The sequence below is a fragment of the Cuculus canorus genome, chromosome W (assembly GCF_017976375.1).
Source record: "Cuculus canorus isolate bCucCan1 chromosome W, bCucCan1.pri, whole genome shotgun sequence".
NCBI classification, from domain to species: Eukaryota; Metazoa; Chordata; class Aves; order Cuculiformes; family Cuculidae; genus Cuculus; species Cuculus canorus.
The window spans coordinates 6277167-6302810 of record NC_071440.1 but is presented as its reverse complement, the minus strand read 5'-3'; the positions used below and the strand labels follow the sequence as shown (position 1 = coordinate 6302810).

The following is a 25644-nucleotide window of genomic DNA, read 5'->3' as shown; positions in this document are numbered from 1 at the left end:
TTCCTCACACTGTTTCCTCAGCTTCATTTTTCTGAAATCATTTTCCTATTCCTGAAGGTGTTGGAGGTACTTCTGGGTGAAGAAAAGCAAGATTTTACCGAAAGCTCCTTTCTTCTGTCATGCTTGCTTTTTGGGTATATAGTTGTGGAGTCCAGTGGTCAACATAGCAGGATAATGTTTTCTTCTCTTCACTACTGAAAGCTTTTTCCCTTATAAATCAAATGTATGACAGATGGAATTTGATTTAAACTGTTAATTAGTTCTGTAAGAAGCTCAGGATGGAATGATGTCATTTTGGGGACAGTGAAAGAGTTGGATATTTACCTTTTTTTTTTTTTTAGTGAAAATAAACTTTTTTAGAATTTTATATGATATAATTATGTGTGTTGACTTGTTGCTTGTATACACGTGCATACATGTATGGAACTGTTTTCTCTTCTAGGATCCTTCTGTTACACAAATGACAAGAAATGTTCCTCCAAGGCTAGATGAGTACAATCCTTTCTCTGATTCAAGAACAGTAAGCACATTTATTTATTACTAATGTTGTTAATCTTTTTTGGTAACATTTATGGGGTATTGTTTTCAGCATTTGGGACTGATGTAAAACTTAGAAACTGAGGGACAAGAGGCTGGAGAGCAGCCCTGCAGAAACAGATCTGGGGTTTGGGTTGATGGCAAATTGAATGAGTCAACAGTGTGCCCTGGCAGCCAAAAGGACCACCCGGGTCTTGGGGTGCATCAAGCACAGCACAGCTAACCGGTCCAGGGAGGTGATTGTCCCCCTCTACGCTGAACTGGTATGGCTCCACCTCCAGTACCATGTACAGTTTTGGGTGCCTCAATATAAGGAGGACATCAAACTATTACTGTGTGTCCAGAGGAGGGCAACCAAGATGGTGAAAGGTCTCAAGGGCAAGACTTATGAGGAGCGGCTGAGGTCACTTGGCTTGTTCAGCTTGGAGAAGAGAAGGCTGTGACCTCATCACAGTCTACAACTTCCTCAAGGGGAGCAGCAGAGGGAGAGGTGCTGATCTCTTCTCTCTGATGAACAGCGATAGGACACGAGGAAACGGAATGAAGCTGTGTCAGGGGAAGTTCAAATCGGACATTAGGAGAAGGTTCTTCACTGAGAGGGTGCTCAGTCACTGGAACAGACTCCCCAGGGAAGTGGTCACAGCACCAAGCCAGTCAGAGCTCAAGGAGCGTCTGGATGATGCTCTTAGTTGTATGGTGTCATGTTAGGCAGTCCTGTAAGGAGCACGGAGCTGGACTTGATGATGTTTATGGGTCCCTTCCAACTCGACATATTCTATGTCAAGGACTAGGTAGAGCTACTGAAAGATGTTTAAGGATAAATAATCCCATAAAACATTTGGAGGATTTAATGGGTAGGTTGACTTAAGTGAGCTATGACCCTTTAAGAAAAGGTGGCCCTGAAAGGGGACCAAACCGTAAGCAAATCTTTCCTCTCTTTAATAAGACCTCTGGTAGTCTGTCTTTATCTAAATTTTACTTGCTTTAAAGTGTGTGAATGGGGCACGCTTACTCAGCATCTTGCTTTTGACTTCCATTGCACTTACAAAAGTGCTGTTCAGAATAAGAAAAACATTGTATTTTAAGTAACAGTCCACAGATTATGAATAGTTATGCTGTACTAAAAGGAATAATTTATGTCCGAGAAACACAATTGGCTTTTGCCTCTAATTTGAGTAGTGTTAATTTACAGAACTACATAATTGTTTATGTTGGAAAAGACATTTAAGATTATTGAGTCCGGCTGTAAACCTCACACTGCCAAATCCAGAACTACGCCATGTCCCTAAGCAGCACATCTACACATCTTTTAAATACTCCAGGAATGGTGACTCCACCACTGCCCTGGACAGCCTGTTCCAATGCTTCACCACTCTTTCAGTAAAGAAATTTTTCCTAATATCCAATCTAAACCTCCCTTGGCACAACTTGAGGCCATTTCCTCTCATCCTGTCTCTTGTTACTTAGGAGAAGAGACCAACACCCGTCACGCTACAACCTTTTTTCAGGTAGTTGTAGAGAGCAATAAGGTCTCCCCTCAGCCTCCTCTTCTCCAGGCTAAACAACCCCAGTTCCTTCACAGCTGCTTCTCATAACCCCTATGCTTCAGATATATGCTGGTGGCAGCAAAATATGTCCTGGAAATTTGTGCTCTTCAGTTTGAGAATCACTGGCCTGTAAGACTTTAAATGATGTTTGTGTTTCACTCCAAGTAACAGTGTGTAGTTGTAGTTTTTAAGGAAGCTGAAATCCAATATTTTACTGTTTACATATCTTAGCTACTGTTAAGGCAATATCTTGCAGTCTGTAGCATTAACCTTCTTCCCTCCTTCCCTCCAAATTCAAGTTAATAAAATATTCTGGACTGAACAAATATTTCTCCATTGCAAATCCAGGTAACATTATGTTTCTTCTGTGAGAAAGTGACTTCAAACTATGAATACTTAGCGCAGTTATGTTCTACCTTTGCCAAAGGAAGTGCTGCCTATCAATTCTTTCTTGGTTATCAGGATAGGACAGAAAAAAAGTAGTAAATTGTATTTCCCACCTAGTATTTCTTATTGGTGGTTTTGTGTGGGTGGTTTTTTGTTGTTGTTTGTTTGTTTGTTTTGTTTTTTAGTATTTCAGTGCATTCACCTTTTCTCTGTCAACTTACATCCTTCACATCTGCAGTGGGAAATTTGGTAGGAAAATAATGTATAAGACATCATGAGGAAAATGAATAGGCATGGGAGACTTTAGGTCTCAAGTATCACCACCTTGATATCTAACATGAGAAATCAGGAGTCTTTTTTTGGCTTCTTATCAAATTTCAAAATTTGTCTTACTTTTGATTGTTAAATCAAAGTTTTTAATAAATGGTATAAATGTCAGATTAAATATTGTTGCCTGTGACTTCAGCAGTTTTGTCTCCAGCTCTAACATTCGCTATGGAGAGGCCTTTGTCTTTTTTCATGTTTCTGAAAACAAAGAACAGATGAGATTAGATGCTTTATCATTTAATGAAACTACTGTTAAAGAATGCTTTTAAACTCTGCCAGCTTCTACAAGTATTGCTAATGCAGGTTGAACTCTTCTGAGCACTGCCTGTATATATGTATAACGTGTATAGACACAATAATGCGTATAGCATGCACTTTCAAACTAATGTATTAAATTTTTGAAAAAAAATCATTACTAGAGATGTTGGGAGTTTTTTGTTATTGCTTTTAAGGGGGCATATTTCAATGAGTTTTTTTCAGTAAATTCCTGGATCGCTCCTCTCCTTCTGTCTTGCATCCACATACAGTTGAAGTGTTTACAAGAAATCAAATTGATCAGCTACACCTGGCTTGTTTTGGAAGTTGTGTCATCTGTGCCCCCCTCCCAGTGAATAGACTACTTCACCCACATGAGAAAAATCTATTCAAGAGAGAACTACTTTTGAGCATTTATCTCCAGCCAACCTATTCAGGACAGGTCATACTAATTTGCTTTTTCTCCTAGTGCAGCTGTGACAGCAAGGCATGAAATAAAATTATCTATCCCAGAAGTACAATTTGGGGTAGGGTCAAAAAGGAGTGCTGTAGAGAGAGGTTGGTTAAATTTTAGGTTATGAGTATCTTATCATAATCTGTCAGTGAAGGTCAAAGACCATGGATATGTGAAGTAAAGTCTTTCTAAAAACAATCCACTTGGTTCCCCTGGCCAAATGTGGGTGGTATATTATGATATAATATTATTCAGTGATGGCTGGAGGTTATTGCAGTCTTTACAATAGAAGTCTGAGTGCTTAGTTACACCCTTAAGAATACAGAATTGCCAAACATCTGTCTTGCTACGAATGTCTTGTCAATCCTATCTAGACTTTAAGTCAGTTGGGTATCTTTCTTCCATACTCAAATCCCTAAGCCACCAATAGCACTGGGACAGGCAACCAACACCCCATGGACAAACAGCTATAACAAAATAAGTGCTGAGTCATAGGTTACAAGGAACCTCTGGAGGTCATCTTTTTCAGTCTTCCCTATTCAAAGTTAGTCACTAAGTCACATTGCTCAGCATCTTGTCCTGGTGAGTTTTGAATATATCCAGGGATGGAGATCCTGTGATCTCACTGGGCAACCTGTCACAGTGTTTAGCAGTTCTTGCAGTGAATTTTTTTCCCCCTAATGTGTAATTAGTTTGCTGTGTTCCAACAAGCAACATGCTGTGTAATAAAACCAGCAGCACCTCTTCCCAGCAATCCCACGTGTATGCTAATCAATAAGGGAATCAAAATGTATCTGTTCCATTTATTATACATAGTAAATTATGTATGAATTAGGGCAGAATTCTACAGCATTGCCTGATATATAGATAAGCCAGACTGCTTCAGTAAGTATGAGATGAGGAAATGAAAGAATTCTTACAGGTTGACTGTGACATTTTTCTCAGGTAAGAAACACCAATGAAATCTTGTTATAAAATTTTAATTATGCCTGATGTGGGGCCAAGTATTCTAGGTTCCAGAAGGATGGATTGAACTGTTAAATTAGAAAGGAAGAAAGAGGCTTGACTTCTGCTGCCCTGAAGCCACATGAGAAGCCTATGTCTACCCATCTACTTCTGAGACAAAAGGATCAGAGGGCTGGAGCACCTTCCATATGAGGACAGGCTGAGAGAGTTGAGGTTGTTCAGCCTGGAGCAGTGATGGCTCCAGGGAGACCTTATAGCCTTCCAGTACCTGAAAGGGGCCTACAAGAAAGCTGGGGAAGGGACTGTTTACAAGGACATGGAGTGATAGGACAAGAGGGAATGGCTTTAAATTGGAGGGGGGAAGATTTAGATAAGACATTAGGAAGAAATTCTTCATCATGAGAGTGGTGAGGCACTGGAAGAGGTTGCCCAGGGAAGTCATGGATGCCCCATCCCTGGAAGTGTTCAAGGCCAGGTTGGATGGGGCCTTGAGCAGCCTGATCTGGTGGGAGGTGTCCCTGCCCATGGCAGGGGGGTTGGAACTAGAACTTTAAGGTCCCATCCAAGTCAAACCATTCTATGATTCTATGATTTTTATTGGAATTGGTTTGGAGCTTTTTTATGAATTTAGCTTAATTCTTAATTAAGCTGACTTTAGAGATGCCTATTAGAGCAAACCTCTGCTTACTGTATATTTGGAAATTGATGTGAGACACTTGTGTAAATAAAATTGTGGACTATGCTTTGTATTACCTTTTTAATTCTGCAAAGAATCATCTGCCTTACTGTTTGTCTAAATAGCTATGAGAGACTGCAGAGACTTGTACAAACCAGTTGATTTTATTAAGAATAACAGGTCATGACTTAATAAGGTTCAGGAGTGGCTGCAGAGAAGATACTGTTCTTTGTGAAAATACATTAACAACCCTGTTTATGATCCAACACCCAAACGCATACAAGAACACAACAAGCAATGATACACGCGTAGCAATAACAGATGCAAGTAAAGATGACATAGTAGATAGGGTTAAAGTACAGAGTGATAACAACACTTAGCTTGATGTTAATTAGTTTGATGTTTCGATGTTTATTTAGCACACATAACAAAAAGTGCTTACCCCATGGAATCCAGAGAGGGGGAAGGATCATATTTTCCCCTCTACCCTCTTACCATGATGAAGTCAGGGGGAAGGGGAGAGGAGGGGTAAGATGGGATTCAGCCCATCAGCTGATCCCTAGAGTTTCGGTGACATTTGTTTCCCTTCTTTTGCCAAACTTTTCCTTTGTTCTAAACTATTTATAGTAAGCTTGAAAGCTTGAGTGAGTGCAGTCACTACATCAAACCCTGCTGACTGGTGGAGAAAGAATTCTCACTTTGAGTTCCAAAACTCAACTGTACACACCCAGCAGGTGTGGCCATGAGAGGAGTGGTTTGCCTTGGAGGCAGGGAGGAGGCGGGCAGCCTTTGTTGTGGAGGTGTGTTTTAGTATTGTAATGATACTACAATGATGAGCACAGTCCATCTGGAGGCTTAGTTGTCAGAGCAGCAGCTGCAGTCCATCTTCTTAGAAAATAATTAGGCTCCTGTCCTCACAAGGGCCTTGCTGATAGCAGGAGATGACTACACCTACCAAGGGCATCTCTTCCCCCACTTCAGATGCCCTTGGTGCATTCCATTTGGTTGAAAGCCTTGTACTCAGCCCATGGCAAGGAGGGGGGTGGAAGCACCCAGTCCCATTTCTCCCCACATTCAGCCCCATTCCTGTACTTATCTTTTATTCCCACATTCAGACTTATTCCCACAATCAACCCAGCAGAAATTCTGGAGTGATACCCAGCAAAAATTAACAACAGATGTTGAGGCACATACACATTTTTTCTTATCCTTTTCTTACTACTTCTGACTCTTACAAGCTCTTCTATTTTTTCTTACATAATTTATTGCGTAATGAATACATAATAGCTTAAACTAATGCTGTAGATATATCTACTGTAGCTCAAAAATAGCTACTTTTAGATGTACCATAAGAGACTGGCTTTTTGCTGCTTTCAATTTAAACGGTGTCAAGTGTGCTACTGGGGTAAGACAGTCTTGAGAAAACTGGAAACTGTTTTGAAAGAAAACTTAGTAGTTTAAGCTCTGGCAAGCTAAGTGTGAAACTAAGGCAAGCTCAAAGCTCTGAGGAAAAACTTGCAGAACAACTTGGGAAATTTTCATTCCCTGAAGCGGGAAGCTTCCACCATCTTTAAGGTTGTAAGAGTACTAATAGAAGATAAAGATGTAGGAAAAAGCTAAAATAATTGTTTCGTTACAAAAGAAGCAACCTAAACTTGAATTCTTAATAGTATATGCTTTAGAGAAGCAATAACTTGTTGGAAATAGGTAGTATTGAGCTGAGTGTTAAGAAAACTAAATGGAAAATTGCTGAAGCATGAACTGGAATGTACCTCAGCTTGCCTTATACAGAGGAAGGAAAAGTGATGGTTGTTACACTCACTGTAGAAAAAGTTCTTAAAAGGGCTCAAGAAATTAAGAGGTCAGAAGGTACAAGTTCTTTACTGGGCAAGTAGAAGGGAATGGCAGGTAAGTCTACTAATCATAAATATTTGTTGGTTGATAGGGTTTCTTTTTTGGGTTTGTTTTTTTTTTTGGGTGGTTGTTTTTCTTTTAGCAGAACTCTACACATACAGGGACTTTAGCCTTCAAACAGACATGGAAGTTGCCTTGACTGTTGAGTCATTCCTACATTAAATAATGGACTGCAGTGCACAGATCTCACAACACGAGACACAGGGCAGCTGCTTCCTAGCACTGCAGTGCTTGAAGAAATAAGCCTGAAGTGTCCTCCTTCATGTTACTATAGTGATATGGCTGTAAGGTTTTGGGGGGGGCTGAGACCTGAAGGAAGATCATAATCCCAGTCATATTATTACAGAGTGTCCAAAGGGGCAATTAATTCCTAATCACATACTATCCCTGAAAAAGTCACAGTAACCTTTCAATTGCAAACCTCTTGATGGTCATGACTGTCCAAATACTTAAGTCAGTCATACTGGTTACTGTAAGGATATGTGGGATATGAGAACATCTGTTTCATTAAGGTTATAGACCTTTTCAGTTTAAAGGGGGTAATAAATAACAGGGAAAGTGATAAACAGAACCAGACAGAAACACAAGCCAGATAAGTGCTAACAGAGGCATAAACTAAGAGTAAAACTCTTCAGCCACTAATTGATGAGCCATTAAATAAAATGGCAAGTGTAGATTTGAAGAGGTTCAACCTGGACTTCGTAATTGATAAGAAGGGTGAAAAAAGATAAACATGAATATTATGGATAGTTGAGGGAAGCCTGTGGGACTATGCAAAACCTATTAAGGATTATTTAGGGGAATAGTCAAAGGTATGGAACAATTGGGGACTGGAGAGGAACAGGGAGACTAGTGAAGAGGATGGATAAAAGGGGCTGTTTGCATGTAAGTTGCTACCAGTCAATACACTTGTCTGACAGCTATGCATCTAATCACTGCAGTTATTGTTAAATCCTTTCTAAACTATTTTTTTTGTGAAATTTCACTCTACACCATCTGTGAGTGCTGCAAAGTCTAGGTGCCAGCAACTGGAGAGACTAGAGTGAGTGAATTAGGTGCAAGCAATCTGGTCGGACCCCAAGTAGTAGTGGTCTGTATATCTGTGGTGTCAACAACTGAGCATCTATGTGTCAGCAGCTGGAGGAACCATGGGCCATAGGGCTTATCTATCTGTGGTGCCAGCAACTTGAGGGACCAGCGTGTTTTCCTCTGTGTATATATGTGTAATTCACTAGCAAACTTCAAGCTGGACTAGCTGGCAAATAGGAGGAAAACTTGTCACTGGGAAGACTCAAAGTCTGAGCTAGAAGTGAGTAAGGGAGTCCAGGGTCTGGGCCATGATGTGTAGAGCCATGTCTCAGAGTCTTCTGGAAGAGGTAGCTTTTATAACATCTCTTAACAGCTTTTATCCCCTAGCCCACCTTGACTTCCTTAGGATTCCAGGATGCACAGCCCTGCTACAAATCACTGATTTAGTTTCTCTTCTTCCAGGGAGCACAGGCTTTTACTTAGATATGTGTGTAGTGGACAGCAATTCTAACACTGTATAGGTGGCCAGCTAGCATACAGTGGAATCTAAACAATGCAGAAATCTGAATCCAAAGAATCTTGTATGTAATTAGTTCCTTATATTAATGTCATTTATCATATATGTTGTTGGCTAGCATCTTTGATTATGTATCTCTAATAAGCTTTTTAATTGGTTCCTTTATTCATAAGCATGCATGCATGTTCCAGTCATTAGCAGCACTGCAGGCTGTTTGGACAGTGTCTTTCAAGGATAAGTATCTTTGAATTCATTGTTCAAATATTTTCTAGTCTGCCAATCCACCTTTAAACACTATTACAGGTGTCTGTGAAGGGCTACTGGAGTCCTTACTGGAGACTGTGGGTAATCTTGCTCATTAGTCTAGCAGGCAGCTGCCTAGCAGTTATGCTTTCAAAGCTGTTGCTGCTTTAGCTACAGAGCTACAATAATCAGACTTTTGGGGGGATTTTGTAGAATTGTTCTGGCCTACAATGCATAATACAGAGTTTTTGTTCAGTAGATATTTGTTACTCTGGTGGAGGTTTTATATCTTATATATGAAGCGGATGATAAGATGGTTGTCTAGTTTTTGTAGGAGTTCTTGTACAAGAGACCTTTATTCTTATTACAGAATGCTTCGACGTAAGGAGCAGCAGTATTAACTGTCTTTAACCAACTTTGTCTTCATCCTAGAACACTGAGTAATCTTTCTTCTGATGAAAAGCTTAAATCACTGAGTATTTCTGAGAAAGGAGACAGCTTTGATAGTTCAGTCTTCTGTTAGGATCTGATGTGTAAGGTGGAAAGAAATGCTGGAATCAGCTGATGTTGCTGAAATGTGCTGCAATATTACAAACAGAGGTGGAGTTTACTCAGGCACTATGTTTTCTCCTCAGTGTATTGCATTTGTACCTTTCAAAAGGTGGGTGGTGCATTGGGTTTGCATGCCAAGGTTTTGGTAGAAGGGAGGCTACAGGAGTGGCTTCTGTGAGAAGCTGCTAGAAGTTTCCCGTGTCCGATAGAGCCAGTGCCAGCTGGCTACAACATGGACCCACCACTGGCCAAGGCTGAGCCAAACAGTGATGGTGGTAGCACCTCTGGGATAACATATTTAAGAAGGGGAGAAAAAACGCTGCATGGCAGTCAGAAGAGGAGCCATCCAGCCAGGTTCAACCCACCACAGTTAAAAAGATAAGTTGGACCAAGTCATAATTTGCCAAATTATTGGTATTCATTTGATTCCTGCTTTGTTTTAAGGTGCTTTATATTTAAAACATCGTATTTCTCACCATATTTTTGTTCTTGATTTCAGTCTTATTAGGAACAAGTGGTTCTCTGTCTCAAAAGATCATAGAACAGGGAAGTCATGTTGCAAGCTCTACACAAAGATAGATATAAATTGTAGTTTTCTCCCAAGTATATTTAAGAATAAAATCACATCATAGTAAGGCTATACTGATCTACTTTGGTAAAGTTCAGTTGATAACTTTAATCTAGGCAGTAGTAATTTCCTTTGTTTGATAGGTACTGGTTAACACTGTGTATGACAGAGAGATGTGGAGAAAATCAGAGGAGATGAGAAACAGGATTAAGCAAAGAGAGTTTAAAAAAAACCCCAAAACACAAAATTGAAAAAAACCCTGAACTACTAACAGCTTCTTGTAAGATGTTTTCTTATAGGTAATGACCAAGTGACCAAATTCCTAGTGGTACTTGAAACTAGATACTACAGCACATACTAGTGGAACAGTTAGGCAATAGACTGTGGATACTGAATTGGAAAAATTAATACAGTACATTGCTTCTCTTGTGATATAAGCCTTTGATTAGTTTGTACAGAGTTAATGAAAAGATGTTTATTAGAATAGGAGACTCTCTCTATAACTGTCTCTTGTTTTCTTAGCCTACTCCAGGAAATGTGAAAATGCCTCATGTACCCAGTACTCAGCCAGCAATAATGAACCCAACAGAAGAACCAGCTGCTTACACACAAATTGCAAAGGTTTGTCCACTTTTGGGCATTAGGTTCCTTTCAATTATAATCATATAGATACACTTATGGAATAGTGTCTTTTCTAAATAAGCATTGCTTTCCTGATTATTTATGAAAATTAATACTGTCTTTATGTAATCAGTTACTGCATGTATTCATGTAATATTAGGTCAATCTCCGTCCATAACTGGAGATGCATAATTATGGAAAATAGACTTAGAATATTTATTTTGTGTTTTTATTTTTTATCAATATTTTTGTTCAGGAGCATGCCTTGGCCCAGGCAGAACTGCTAAAGCGTCAAGAAGAACTGGAAAGAAAAGCAGCTGAACTAGATCGCAGAGAAAGGGAAATGCAGAGTCTCAGTCAGCAGGGGGGTATGCATGAAAAAAATACTTTTTTAAATTGTAGAAATTTCACTTTTTCTTAGAAACTGTTTTAAAGTGACATTGTGAAATAGATCAAAGAGGGGTTTTTATAATGTCTTCAGGAAAAAAAAAAATGTATCTCCTTTGGGACAGTGCATACAGTGAATAAAAACTGGCCTGGCCTGCACAAATTTTCACAGCAAAAAATTTAAATGTGACCTATGTTACATTGTAACATACATTGTACATCTACTGTCAGCTATTTTTATTCTAGATTAATGTCCAAGTAATGCTACTGAATAGAAATGGAGCAGTTTGAGAAAAAATAAAACTAACTTTATAAGTAATTGTTCTGGTTTGAGCTAAAGCATAACCAGTTTTCTAATTTTTCAGCTAAGCCTCATCTAAGTAACTTCGGTTACTACTCTGTGGTTTTCAGACATTATCTGTCTCTAGAAGGAATGGCACTTAATATCTATAGTTATCACTGAGTAAATGGGATGAAAGTTATGCAGAGAGGCTATTGCTTATACTTATTCCTATAGAAACCAAGGCCATCCTCGAGCTGGTGGATGCCATAAGTAAAAGGGGCAAAAAAGGGTCACACCTGTAGGGAGGGGCAGACAGGACAGGTGACCCCAAACTAACCAACAGAGGATTCCATCCCATAGATGTCATACTGGGTATAAAACTGAGGGATCCCGAGGGTCAAGCCCTCTTCTTCGATGGCTGACATCCAGTGAGGACCTCATCCATCTGTCTGCTCCCGATCCCAATCCGTGAGTTCCTGAATCCAGTTCCCGAGCCCAACTCCATCCAGCTGAGTCCAGCTTGGGACTTTCCCCACACTGTGACGCATCAGCTGTGACCGTGTTCCCTATGGGGGAGTTCAGTTTGTTTTTGTATATTTCTATATATTAATTTTTATTAGTATTACTGTATTGTTGTTGTTTCATTAAAGCTGTTTTAGTTTTAGTTTCTAACCCACAAGTCTCTCTCATTTCCCTTTCCTATTTCTCTGGGGAGAAAGGGGGACTGGGACTGCAACTGCCTTGCATTTAGCTGCTGATCAGAGTGGGAGAGAGGTCTAAACTGGGACAGTATAATCTCCGATTTCTCTTCTGTCAGTATTTATAGCTGTAGGACAACTTTCCTGTTTTGAAACATTTTTTTATCTTTTGCTATGTTGCAGACACAATATTCTATGCAAATAGCAGAAAGATTTATGCTATTATTAATATTTCGTTAATTTTTCATATGATTCTTTGGAATATATAGTCAAGATCTGTATCTCACTTTGCCACAAACTGTAAGTGTGCTGTGTGAAACCATCAGTTTTCGTACTGCAATTTCACAAATGAGAAGATTTTCATCCTCTTAAGTGAAGGTATTTTACTAGAAGTAGATCAGTACAGCTCCAGATTGCATAATCACTTAGTAATTCAAATTCTCAATGAATTTTATGCCAGTCATATGCTAGAATCTGGGAATGAGGAGTTGCTATTCATCTAAGGAAAAAAGTCATGGTGATATTGTCCCTACATTAAACCATTTTTACTTTCTCAGTATTCTTTTCAATCTCTTTATTAAATCTCTGTACCTCTTCTCCCAGATAATGTTTTTTTTGGTTGGTTTTTTTTTTTTTCATTTCTTTCTCCACATATTGCTCTTCATCTAATTTCACTAACTTATATTGATGGTCTGGATTGATTACTTGTCTCTTCCAGGCTTCAGGGACAGTTTTGTTCATCTATGTTGTAGGGAACGTAACTCTGATACCCCATGCATGTTTCAGGATATTTCTAAAACGGGTATTTTCTGTGTTATTAGGTTGCAGTTTTTCATATCAAAGTGCTTGAGGAGTCCACGAAGAATCTAAAGGTTTCTTTAAGGAAGCTGAATATTAGGAATGGTTGGACTCGATGATCCAATGGGTCCTTTCCAACCTTGTGATTCTGTGATTCTGTGATTCTGTGAATAGAGAAGAGAGAGCTCATAAAGCTTTAAAGAGGATATTAATGACTGCATAAAATGCTGCAAATGAGAAGTTGTATGTTGTCACTAAGAACAATATTCTTTTCCTTTTGATTTTTTTTTCTTTTGCACACTCATTTGAACTCCTTTGGAAACACTGTACAGATGTTTTGATTGGATGGCAAGGTCTTTTGCAACAGTACCCTAGCTATTTGCATTCAATTTAAGATGCTGGCTGCACATCTAAAATGCTATTGTCATATGCAATTGACTGTAATGCAAAGATCTTCAAGCTGGTAGGTCTGCTCAGCTCAGTGCCTTCGGTCTTCTCTGCCCAGGTCATGTGCAGTATTGCACTTGAGCTTATTAAAGTGTGCCGCTTCTTGTTTCAGCTAGGTCATGTGGGCATGCCTGAAAATCCCTTTCTGGGCTTGCATGAAGTGGGTTTGGGGGTGTCTGCATTCATGGTGTAGGCATGCCATTCAAGTTATGTTAAATAAGCCTTGAGGGTAACTTGTGTTGACTGAAATAACTCTGAGCTAGCTCTTTGCTCATCAAGATACAGTCTTGGAATATAAGTATCCAAAGTATATTTAGAAAAAGACTGCTTTGGTTTTGATCTCAAACTGTCTCACCAAACTGTCTTTCAAGTCTTAGTTGAAGATTTTGAAAAGTGTGCCACAGGGATGGGAAAGCACATCAAATAAAATTCCTAAATATGAACTTCAACTATTAAAAGATACCTGTTTTTTTCTGAGACTCTGTCTTGCAACTATTGGTCCTGAAAGAAACAACCATATACTGCCGGATGAAGATCTGAATTATTATCAGATACTTTTCATATAAGAAATCCCAAAGTAGATTTTAATATGGACTTGATTACCTTCTGTATGCTCCCTCTGTAAATCCTCTGCTCTAAAAGGCTTGATAAAAAATATTCAGTGGAAGAGGCAGAAAATTTAACAGATAATTAGTGCCTTGGACCCGTTTGGACATAACTATCTGCTTCATCTTGTCTGAGCAGGGAAAAGATAAGAAAGAATGCAAATGTGTAAGCTGTGCAAGTTTTCTGTTCTTACCAGATGAACTACTAGTAAAGATATTGTTGAAGATAGAAATTGCAAGCAAAACCTTGTCAGAATTTCAAATAAAGGTGACTTTAGGTTAGTCTCTAGTTCAGCTCCACTTTTGGAATATGGTGATGTATCTCTTGCATCCAGAATTTGAAATGCTATGGTAAAGGTTTGTTATTCAGTTGAATCTCCGAGTCTGTACTTGGTATGACTTGTGTTTAGCAGAATGTATACTCTAGTGTGTGAGCAGATTGGCATACAGAAAATCAAAGTGTCTTATACTGTGTTGTCCTTTGTGGTGTTCTCTGTCACACAACTGTATCAAAATATATTGATGCTGTAGGGCATCTTCCTGTAACAAAAAAAGAAGTTTAGATGATTTAAATAGCTGTCTTACTTCAGGCTTAGGGGTTTTAGGTAAAGCTTTGACTGTAAACTGTATTAGGAACTAGTTCAAGGTGTTAGAGATATCCAGGTGTTAAAAATATCAGGATTCTGAGAATAAAGAATACTTTTCAGTCCCCAGTCTTTGTGTTCCACAAAGTATGAGAGTATGGCGGGACTTAGGGAAATGTGCATTTAAAAGCTGAGGAACCTCTGAGAAACTGTTTTGTGAAGAATTCTCTTTTCTCATTACTTTATAGGAACTCTCAGATGACTGCTTAGTCTTTTACATAGATAACATATTGCATTTTCCTTGATCTGTCTGCACTTCATTTTTATTTTATATCTGAAGTTTATTTTCAGTATTGGAGAATTCCTAATAAAATTCTTGGGTTTTGGTAGCTCATGTTATCCATATACTTGTGAAACTTGTACATTAAGTAATTTGAACAAGACCAAAAGCATATCTCTTTCTAGTATACAGAGATTAAAACTGATTATAAAGCATGGGGTTTTTCTTTCTTTCTTTTTTTTTTTTTTTTTTCAGGTAGAAAAAATAATTGGCCACCTCTTCCTGACAATTTTCCAGTGGGCCCATGTTTCTACCAGGACTTTTCTGTAGACATTCCTGTAGAATTCCAGAAGACAGTAAAGATTATGTACTATTTGTGGATGTGTAAGTATTTTTTTATAAGAAAAAACAAAGTGCCTATTTGAACTTGGTGATACGTACCGGCTACTTTGGCTTTTGCAACATTTGTTTTAAATCCAGAAGTCAAATGTTGAAGTGAAATCTTTTTGTTAGTTTCAATTATAAAAGTATTGAATTATTTCATAGAAACTTCTGTAGAAAAAAAGAGAGAGGATTACCCTAAGGAAGTTTGGTTATAGTATATTGCAGTTTTGTGTTTTAAATATCCCTGGTTAAATATCCTGGTTATCCCTGGTCAAAATAAGCTTTGACTGTTTATTACCTTAGAAATAATTTTACTGTTTTTAAAAACAGCTTATATATTAAGAAATATAATTCACAGTCAGTGATAATAGACTTGTGAGTTTAAGAAGTGTAATATCCATTTGGTTTATAATAGACATAGTTTTATATAGTTTAACATAGTTTTAGTCTATAGTGGAGACTTAATAAATATAATTTTAGTCTGTTTTAAAAAGTAGTGTAAATTAGATGAATCAGTCCATGTTACAACTATCTTTTGTACACTAAGAATGCTCTACACAGTCTTTGTGGGGTTAATTTTGCCCTCATTCAAGTGCTGTGTTTTGACTGGAGAAATGCTGGATGAACCAAATGTACAAATGCTACAACATTTGTTTCTTCTTGTCAAGTGTGATGAGAAAGCCTAATAAATATTCTGAGTGATGAAATTCCAGTGATTTAGGTGCTTTGATGCCATTAATATATTTTTAACGTACTAAGGGAATGTGAATTTCAGAACTCTTCTGTATTTTTTTCAGGGCTCCAGTTTTAGTTAGCAAATCTGCATAATTTTACCCGTTAATCTAGTAATGTTATTACTGTGATTGAACCATGTAATTGAAAAACATAAAATGAGCAGTCAGCATTAAATCAAGTGAATTCCACCTCATTGTAATCCACAGCCTTCTGTATTCATTGTTGGGTCATTAATCTTTAAAATATGGCACTAGTCATTTCCATAAATCTGTCAGATATTTAAGTTTTATATGAAATCTAAGATCAAGTACTCCAAAATTTTAGTAGTTACTAATGCTGGCCATTTGCAGGACTGAGTCCTAAAAGTGCTGTATGTTTCAAACAAGGTGAAGTTGAGCAGCAAGAATTGGAATATTAATACTGTTTTCATTTCTTATGGCAATAAATAAAGGAAGCAGTGACGCTGTAGTGTTACAAAATGCATACAAGTTGTGCTCTTATACTAACATGACAGATTTTTTTCTAGGTACACAGAGATTTTAACGGAGTCCTGTTGCTCTTTTCCTTCTTTAGCTCTCATACTCTGTGACTTAGGGATTACTCAGGAAGGAAGGAAAAGGTCATAATAAAGGAAAAGAAAGACAAAAATCTATTTCAGGCTAAAAAAAAATACCCCTTAGTAAGCTTTCTCTTATTCATCAAAGGAAGGTAGGAATTTGGATTTGTACCCATTCTTGTGCTTTATGAGGCATAGACATCCAAATTCTAAAAATAGTGTCTTTGCTAACCTCTTGGAACAGTGCTAAGATATGTAGATGCATTAAATGGACTTTATTTAAAACTATAAAGCTTTCTGTTTCTGGTGACTCTTGGAGGAAAATATGATTTGTCTGAAGGAAATGTGTTTCAAGTTCCTTCAGCCCTTTATGCATTGACGTGGGCATTTTGCTTTAAGGTTTTTTCCCAATAAGTTGATGTAGGACTTATTTAAGTATTAGTTAAGGGGGAAGCAAAGATCTTTGAAGAGTCTTTTTTCAGAATATTTATTATCTTGACAATTCTTTCTTGTTCAGTAGATAAGAAACTGGTTGGATGATCATATTCAAAGAATAGTGGTCAATGGCTAAGGTGAGCTAAGGTGAGCTGAGACAAGCTGCTCTGGAGCCGAGGCAGGTCTTGGAGTACAGGGAGCTTTCTGGAGGCAGGGAAGCACCAGGGCAACAGAGAGACCTGCCAGGAGCTGGCAGCTCTCATGGGAGCTGCTGACAAGGTCTGGGCATTGCCAAAGTAACCATGGCCAACCTGACACCAGTAAAAAGTGGCCTAAGGAAGGCTAGCAACCAGGGCGTGGCACGACACTTTTCTTAGAAGGGCATGCATGAAAGGCATTATCACCCTACAATTGGTGCTCATCACCCTCTCAGAAGGAGCCCAGTTATGGTATTCACCCAGCAGAAAGCTCTGTCCTCTGCACTCACCAGAACTGCTGTGGCTACCCAGAGCTCCCACAAAACATGCAGCCACCCAGGTCCCAGGCTGCAGGGAGTGCCAGAGCCTTTCTCTGACAGGGGATGGCAGCAGTGAGAACAGCTGTGTGAGGTGTGACCAGGTGGATGATCTGCTCAGCCTGACAAAGCTACGAGAGGAAGTAGAAAGGCTAAATGTCATCGGGAAGTCTGAGAAAGAGATAGACTGGTGGAACCAGGCTCTGCCCTCCCTGAGACAGAAACTGGAACAGCTACCAGAAAAAAAACAACATCAAGGGGATCCTGTATCCCTCCCCCAACAGGCTGAAAGCAGTACCTCAAAGGAAAGGCGTGAATAGAGGGAAGTCCATGCTCGGGGTGACAGCCAAATGCCCTCCTTGCCCACCTCGCCTTCCCAGGTGCCTCTGTACAACAGGTATGAGGCTCTGGAGTTGGATGGTCAGTCAATGGAACATGAGGATGGTGGTCGATCTACTCCAGAGGTGCTGCCAAGGTCAGAAAGGCCTACCCCCTGTACCAAGACCACCTCCACAAGGAAGAAAAGACAGGTTATAGTTGTGGACAACTCCCTTCTGAGGGGAACAGAGGATCTGATATGCCAGACAGATCCTCCCCTTAGGGAAGTATGCTGCCTCCCTGGGGCCCGGGTTAAGGACCAGTGAAGCCACCAAGGTAAAGGGCTCCGGAGCAGAGGACTGCACCGGTAGACTCTTCTCAAAGTGGCAAAAATGCCACAGCAAAAGTATGGGGAGAGAGAAGGAGTAGGAAAGGGAGGGCTCCTGATGAGTGAGTGGCAGCTCTAACTCAGTGTGGCAGGGACAAAGTGACAGTGGCTAATCCCCCTCACATACAAGAGCAGCCCCAGGGAGCCCAAGTGGCTAGGAGCATGGCAAACAGGACAGGCAAACAGGGTGTGGTGTGGCAGAAAGGTGTGGCACAGACCACATGTGTTTGCATGGCAGTTCGCACAGGCAGAGTGTGCGGGCAGGGCACAGCCCCCTCCTGGCTCTAGAGAGTAACTCAGCTTGTGGTCATCACCTTCCCAGAAGAGGGCCTAGCTATGGTTTCCACTTGCCTGAAAGCCATCGCCAGATGGAACGTGGCGACCCAGACAGAGCTCCCATGCAAACATACATCTGTCCAGGTCTCTGGCTGCAGGGGGTGCCTGAGCCCATCACTCATACCAGAGGGCAGCAGAGACAAGGGCTGTTTTCAGTATGATCAGGGGAATGATCTCCTCTGCCTGGTGGCAGAGCTGAAGGAGGAAGCAAAAAGGTTAAGGAGTATCAGGGAACGTGAGAGGCAGAACTCTCACAATCACTACCTCTTGTTCTCATGGAGGACTTCAATGTACTGGACATCTGCTGGAAATCCAACACAGCAGAGAAGAAACAGTTCAGGAGGTTCCTGGAGTGTGTGGGAGATAACTGCTTGACCCAGCTGGTAAGCGAACCTACCAGGGGAGATGCCTCACTTGACCTGCTGTTTACAAACAGAGAAGGACTGGTGGGAGATGTGGTGGTCGGAGGCCGTCTTGGGCTTAATGATCATGAAATGACAGTTTCCGATTCTTGGTAAAGTAAGGAGGGGGGTCAGCAAAACCACTGCCATGGGCTTCCGGAGGGCCTTTTCAGGTCACTGGTTGAGAGAGTCTCCTGGGAGACAGTCCTGAAAGGCAACGGGGTCCAGGAAGGCTGGACATTCTTCAAGAAGGAAGTCTTAAAGGCACAGGAGCAGGATGTCCTCTTGTGCCGCAAGATGAACCAGCAGGGAAGATGACCAGCCTGGCTGAACAGAGAGCTTTGGCTGCAACTCGGGGAAGAAAGGAGTTTACCACTTCTGGAAGAAGGGGTAGATGACTCAGGAAGAGTACAGGGATCTCATTAGGTCATGCAGAGAGAAAGTCAGAAAGGCAAAAGCCCAGCTTGAACTCAATCTGGCCACTGTTGTAAGAGACAACAAACAATGGTTTTACAAATACATCAACAACAGAAAGAGAGACAAGGAGAATCTCCATCCTTTACTGGATTTTAATGGAAACATTGCCACTGAGGATGAGGAATAGGCTGAGGTGCTTAATGCCTTCTTTGCCTCAGTCTTTAATAGTCAGACCAGTTATCCCCAGGGCATTCAGCCCCTGAGTTGGAAGACGGGGACAGAGAGCAGGATAAACCCTCCCCTGCCATAATCCAAGAGGAAGCACTCAGCTACGCCACCTGGACACTCACAAGTCTATGGGGCAGGATGGGAGTCACTCAAGAGTACTGAGGGAACTGGTGGAGGAGCTTGCCAAGCCACTCTCCATCATTTATCAGCAGTCCTGGCTAACGGGAGGTCCCAGACGACTGAAGGCTGGCCAGTGTGATTCCCATCTACAAGAAGGGCCGGAAGGAGGATCTGGAGAACTACAGTCCTATCAGCCTGACCTCGATACCAGGGAAGATTATGGAGCAGTTCATCCTGAGTGCACTCACCAGGCAAGTGCAGGATAGCCATGGGATCAGGCCTAGCCAGGATGGGTTTATGAAAGGCAGGTCCTCCTTTACCAACCTGATCTCCTTCTATGACCAGGTGACCTGCCTAGTGGATGAGGGAAAGGCTGCGGATGTTATTTACCTTGACCATTGACACTGCCTCCCACAGTATTTTCCTAGAGAAGCTGGCAGTTCATGGCTTGGACAGATGTTCTCTTTGCTGGGTAAAAAATTGGCTGTATGGTAGAGCCCAGAGAATTGTGGTGAATAGAGTTATATCCAGTTGGCAGCCAGTCACAAGTGGTGTCCCCAGGGCTCAGTGTTGGGTCCAGTTCTGTTCAATATCTTTATTGATGATCAGGATGAAGGAATTTAATGTACCCTTAGTAAGTTTGTGGATGACACTAAGCTGGGCAGAAGTGTTGATCTGCTTGAGGGTAGGGAGGCTCTACAAAGGGATCTGGACAGGCTGGATCGATGGGCCGAGGTCAATTGTATGGGGTTCAACAAGGCTAAATGTTGGGTCCTGCATTTGGGACACAACAGCCCTGTGTAGGCTTGGGGAAGAGTGGCTGGAAAGCTGCCTGGTGGAAAAGGACCTGGGGATGTTGGTTGACAGCCAGCTGAACACGAGCCAGCAGTGGCCCAGGTGGCCAAGAAGGCCAACAGCATCCTGCCTTGTATCAAAAATGGTGTGGCCAGCAGCAGTAGGGAAGTGATTCTGCCCCTGTACTCAACAGTGGTGAGACCGTACCGGGAATCCTGTGTTCAGTTTTGAGCCCCTCACTACAAGGACATCGAGTTGCTGGAGCATGTCCAGAGGAGGGCAACGGAGCTGGTGAAGGAGCTGGAGAACAAGTGTTATGAGGAGTGGCTGAGGGAACTGGGATTGTTTAGTCTGGAAAAGAGGAGGTCGAGGGGAGACTTCATTGCTCTCTATAACTACCTGAAAGGAGGTTCTAGTAAGGTGAGTGTTGGTCTCGTCTCCTAAGTAACAAGAGACAGGACAAAAGGAAATGACCTCAAGTTGTGACAGAGGAAGTTTAGATTGGATATTAGGAAAAAATTTTTTACTGAAAGAGTGGTGAAGAGTTGGAACAGGCTGCCCAGGGAAGCGGTGGAGTCACCATCTCTGGAGGTATTAAAAAAATGTTTAGACGTGGTGCTTCAGGACATTGTGTAGTTTGTGGTGTTGGGATGATGGTTGGAGCTTATAATTTTTTACATCTTTTCCAACCTTAATGATTATGTGATTCTAAGAATATCCGTAGGAAACTCCCTAGTCTGGTATGGCCCTTGCACTATTACCCATTACTGCTTTTCTATGTGGGTGGTTTTCTATGTGATGAAGCTGCAATGTGTAGACCAAGGGCAATCAAAAGAGGCTTCATGGCCTTGGGATGGTTGATAGGGGAATCTGGGGCACAGGTTACTTTCTCCTCTCTCCTTCCCGTTGTAGGCAACGATACTGGAAGAAAGAGACTGACCCAGTTTCACACCTCAATGGAGACAGAGTAGGACTCAGAACTGCACTTAAACAGTTAGTTTATTACCTATAATGTTACAATTCTAAGTCAAGAGTATAACCTTAAGTCTAAACCAATATTAGCATCCTATAAGGGTTTGTGAGGGACTATAAGACCTGTACAGAGTTCAGTGATAAAGTCTTTTTAGATGTTTCCATGAGGTTGCTGCAGGTGAAGTTTTTGCATACGCTCCAGTGCTTGGAGGGTTTAGATCCATGATGTTATGTTGACATCGGTGGGGGTGTCAGACCAGCTGAGAGGGAGCTTCGATTATGACCTGCCCCTCTCATTCTCTTATAGGCCCTTCTGGAGTGATAACATCTGGGGTATCAGTCGGTCCAGCTCCTTATCTTCTTTACCTTTTGTCAGTGGTGCCAGTAAGGGACACGGTGGGTTGCTTCGGCCCTCCTGATGGTGCAACCTCCACCAACATGTAGGGATCCGAAAAATCCATCTCACTCCCCTCCACCCCACGGCTCAGCAAAGCAGCAGCCCTCTTCAGCAGCTTCAAAGGGGAGTGATATGTCATCTCTACCCCGTGGCTTTGCCACTTGTATGCCTATTAAATTTATTAGAGCATGTCAAAATATTTAGGAGCATCACAGCAAACGCCATGATAATTATCCTCGATAGTAGGATTTGTGTCATATTCAGAAGTGATCATTAAAGCATTTACACGTTTGACTACTAGATTAACAAACAGTTGCTTAACGCAAGCTATCCAACCTTGTATACTAATCCCAAAATTTTAGTACTCATTTGTTAGAGGAAAACAGTGCTAATTTTTCCTCAAAGGAGAAGGAATTAGTAGAACATATTATAATTATAAAGTGGTAACATAACAGTCAAAAAATTACACAGTAAAAGGTTTCTTTTTTTTTCTTTCATTTGTAATATTTTTCTTAGACCTCACCAACTTTGAACAACCGTGCACTGCCTTAAGGAATTGGAGCAGTGTAATTGTGACACAAACATATCCTTTTCAAGCTGTGATAAAGGTTTTTAGTTGACCATACCCATATGTGTATTGGAGCAATTTGTCTTGTTGATACAGTCCCATAATTTGACTGGTGGTAAATGAGGATTTTCTCCTCCATTATATGAATCTGTTTCTATGTATCATAATGGTCCACATGCAAGATAAATTATTAGATTGGTGGAACACACTTTGTATACCACTTAGTTCTTATTGGCACATTATATTCAAATGTAATCAATACACTCCAAAATGTTTGGTTGGTAATGTTCGACCATGGTATTTCGATATAAAATTTCTTCAAGGGCTTGTTACCGTTACATATATTGAGGAAGTTTTTACTTGCCTCTGTGCCTACATAGGTCAAATAATTTGCCAGTAGTATTGTGGCCAGTATTGGCTGGTGCACATGTCATTCCAAATATTATCAAGATCAAGATCCTCAGGATAGGTATAATTTAGAGAGATAACATTTCCTTCCTGTGTACATCAAATTTGTACCAACCAGAAATTGCTTTGCTGCATATCCAATAATCCTACCTTTGAGTCCAATTCATAATTCCTGCAAATCCTTGTAATAGTTGAAGGCAGATTTTCCTGCATCATTGCTGACATCCTTTTACCTTCGTGGTCATATTCTCTATGGAATATATATATATATTTAAAGTTTTAACTAATGTAGATTTTGTATACGATAAACCTGTACACACCATTCTTTAACACAAACAAAATAACTACACAAAAATACATCATTAATCCTTTGCCAGGTTCTTCCCTGTCAATCAGGCAAATATTTTCTTTAAGTATTTTTTGATATCCAGGAATGATTCATGAATATACTGATGGCTAGTGCTTTATTAAAATTTTGGAGGGTTATCCCTCTATTATTTAATAAGGCCTGTTTGAGTCTTCCACAGTAATCACTGGGGTGCTCATCCAGTCTCTTTCTGTATTCCTGTATTTTTGCCAAATTAACCCCAGTCTTAGCACATGTTTGGATTGCTTCTATTAAATTTCATACATGTTGTTTTATTATTTACATTATTAGAAATCCCAATGTGTGTTATTCAATGGCCAGATCTTACATCCTTTTGTAAGATCTTTTCCCACTCATCTGCCTTAAACAACTCCCAAAAATTCCTAGGTATTCCTCAATTTGGGTTTTATCCTGTTGATAAATTTGAAGAAAGTTGCACATAGTAATGGCATATTGAATTGCCTGCAAAGATATAGGGTTAATCTCTGCAGTTTGCTATAGTGGGGGAGTGCAGTAAATACTGGCAAAGCAGCTGAGGCAAAGAGAAAGAAGAAAAACAGTTAAGAGAACACCTGGCTGCATTGCAGAGAGATAGCAGAGTGATAAGCATATAGAAGAGAGAGAAAGAGGGTGTGTGGCACCTTAATCAATTTACTCCAAATTGCTGCAGCTAAAAGTGATTGCTCTCAGAGGGATATTCTGTCTAGTTTTCAAAAACCACAACTGCTTAGATGAAACATAACTGTACTTTAGCTTAAATAAAAATATTCCACTTTGAAATATTGCACATGTTGTATCAAATCCCTCTTTTTCTTTTTGGACCTTTGATTCTCATCTAAAGGTCCACACCGCCCTTCTTTCCACGGGATAGCAAGCAAGGCAGAATGACACCAACATAGATTATCTACATATATTTTAGAAATGTGATCCCTTTTTGAAACTATGCATTTCACACAACTTAATACTGAGAAGACTATCCCTGTTGTGACAGTGATCAATACTAGAGTTTGTGACAAGGAAGCCACTCAGTCAGTGACATTCCACCTACATGGTTTAAAAATTTATTCAGCCAATTGTTTTCTATATCCTCTCTAAGATCCTGATCTTGTCAGGCAACAGCCTGAATTTGTTCTACCTGCTTATTAAAATCTTCTGTTACATTTGGGATATGGATGCAACAATGATCCGTGTCCAGTTTCAGATCCCCATAAACTCCATACTTTTTGGCCAACAATAAATCTAAAATCAGTGTTGTAATGTTGCCTTAGTATTGACCTGTGCCTGCTGACTAATCTGTTTGAATCCTTTGGCAGCAGAATTGGCCAGTGTTTCCACTTGCCAGGTAAGATTTTAAATTACAGTCTGATTTTCCAGTGCAGTCAACCCCAGGAGTTAAAACTAAGTAATCCCCATCCTACCTCAGTGAATGTACTCGACCCTTACCAATTATCCTCATCACTGGTTCTTTTGTTTTTTCCCCAATACCGATGGACTATAGGGCTTCACTTCGCTTCCAGATAAGGCACAGTGTCAGGAGGCCTAAGGTTACAGGTGTATTTTTTTCAGTAAAAGATAATCTGGTGGTCCAAAGCCCACTTCCCAATACCCATACGCTGTACCCAGGGGCTGGCACTTGGGCCTGTGAACAGATGGAAATGTTGATCCAGGCTTCTCGTAATTCTCATGCTCTTTTTATAATAAAGGGGGAAGGATGTTATTATTACATCTGCCCCTGGCAAAGTTAGATGTGATTTTCTGTGTGCGGTTCCAGGACAGCTTGGGGTAATCAAATTTACCTTTCTTTCCCCATCTAAGGCACCAATTCAAAATATATCTCCAATCTCCTTGTAACTTTTATCCCAAGTCCCAGAGCCTTTTCTCAAGATAGTACATTCTCATACTTCAGTCACGTCACTGCTGTGACTGGTAATTCACGGGGTCATTAATCCAACAGTAACTTCTGTCTCACTGTACCCTGCAACCCAGTCTAAGAAATGGTGGTCTAATGGGATGGACGCCTTTGGGTAAGGAGTGTTAGCATGGTGCCCAAAGACAGTCCTGTTGCTTCCTGGCCTCCAAAGTGTTGTATCCTGCAGTACGCCACTCCCTCTTTGCACCGTTTCTCAATGTCTAAATAATAGCTCCCATTAACCTGTTTTAGCGCTTTGGTGACATTATCCAATTTTTGAAGATCTATAAAATCTAATGGAATAATTCCCCAAGGTATGGGGTCTGAGGTGGAATGTGGCATTGGGAGGCAGGCTGTCACACTAGAGAGTCTATTCATTTTACCAAAACCTTTTAGCAATTCCAATATGCTGTTGTTCCAATTCACCCTTTTTACCCACAGTTATCATTGTAATAACAGTCATTTGAAACATAGTCCTGAAATTCATCGTGATCTAATTCTTTGAGTCCTCATCTTTAGTGGGTTCCCTGAGTCCCGTTGGATTTTCCATTTAGGCTTCAATACCCACTCAGTTGCTGTGTGGCGAGCAGCTGGGGATCATTGTTTTGCAGTCCATGAAGCAAGAACCTTCTTAATCTGTGAATGATGAATCCAGGGTCTTTTTCCAGGTAGCTTCACGGCTGTGAATGTAGTTAAAAGTACCTGATATGGTCCTTCCACT

At 40.5% G+C, this 25644-nt stretch overlaps 1 protein-coding gene across 2 annotated transcripts in view; it reads left to right on the top strand.

The window, feature by feature from the left end:
- LOC128850264 (secretory carrier-associated membrane protein 1-like) overlaps positions 1 to 25644 on the top strand; it is a 109290-nt gene that overhangs the window by 40397 nt on the left and 43249 nt on the right. The window contains exons 2-5 of one of the 2 annotated variants that reach the window (XM_054053272.1): positions 443 to 520; positions 10495 to 10593; positions 10850 to 10961; positions 14931 to 15059. In XM_054053272.1, coding sequence (XP_053909247.1) covers positions 443 to 520; positions 10495 to 10593; positions 10850 to 10961; positions 14931 to 15059 — 418 coding nt within the window. The remainder of the gene's footprint in view (positions 1 to 442; positions 521 to 10494; positions 10594 to 10849; positions 10962 to 14930; positions 15060 to 25644) is intronic. The other variant, XM_054053273.1, reaches the window with a different exon arrangement.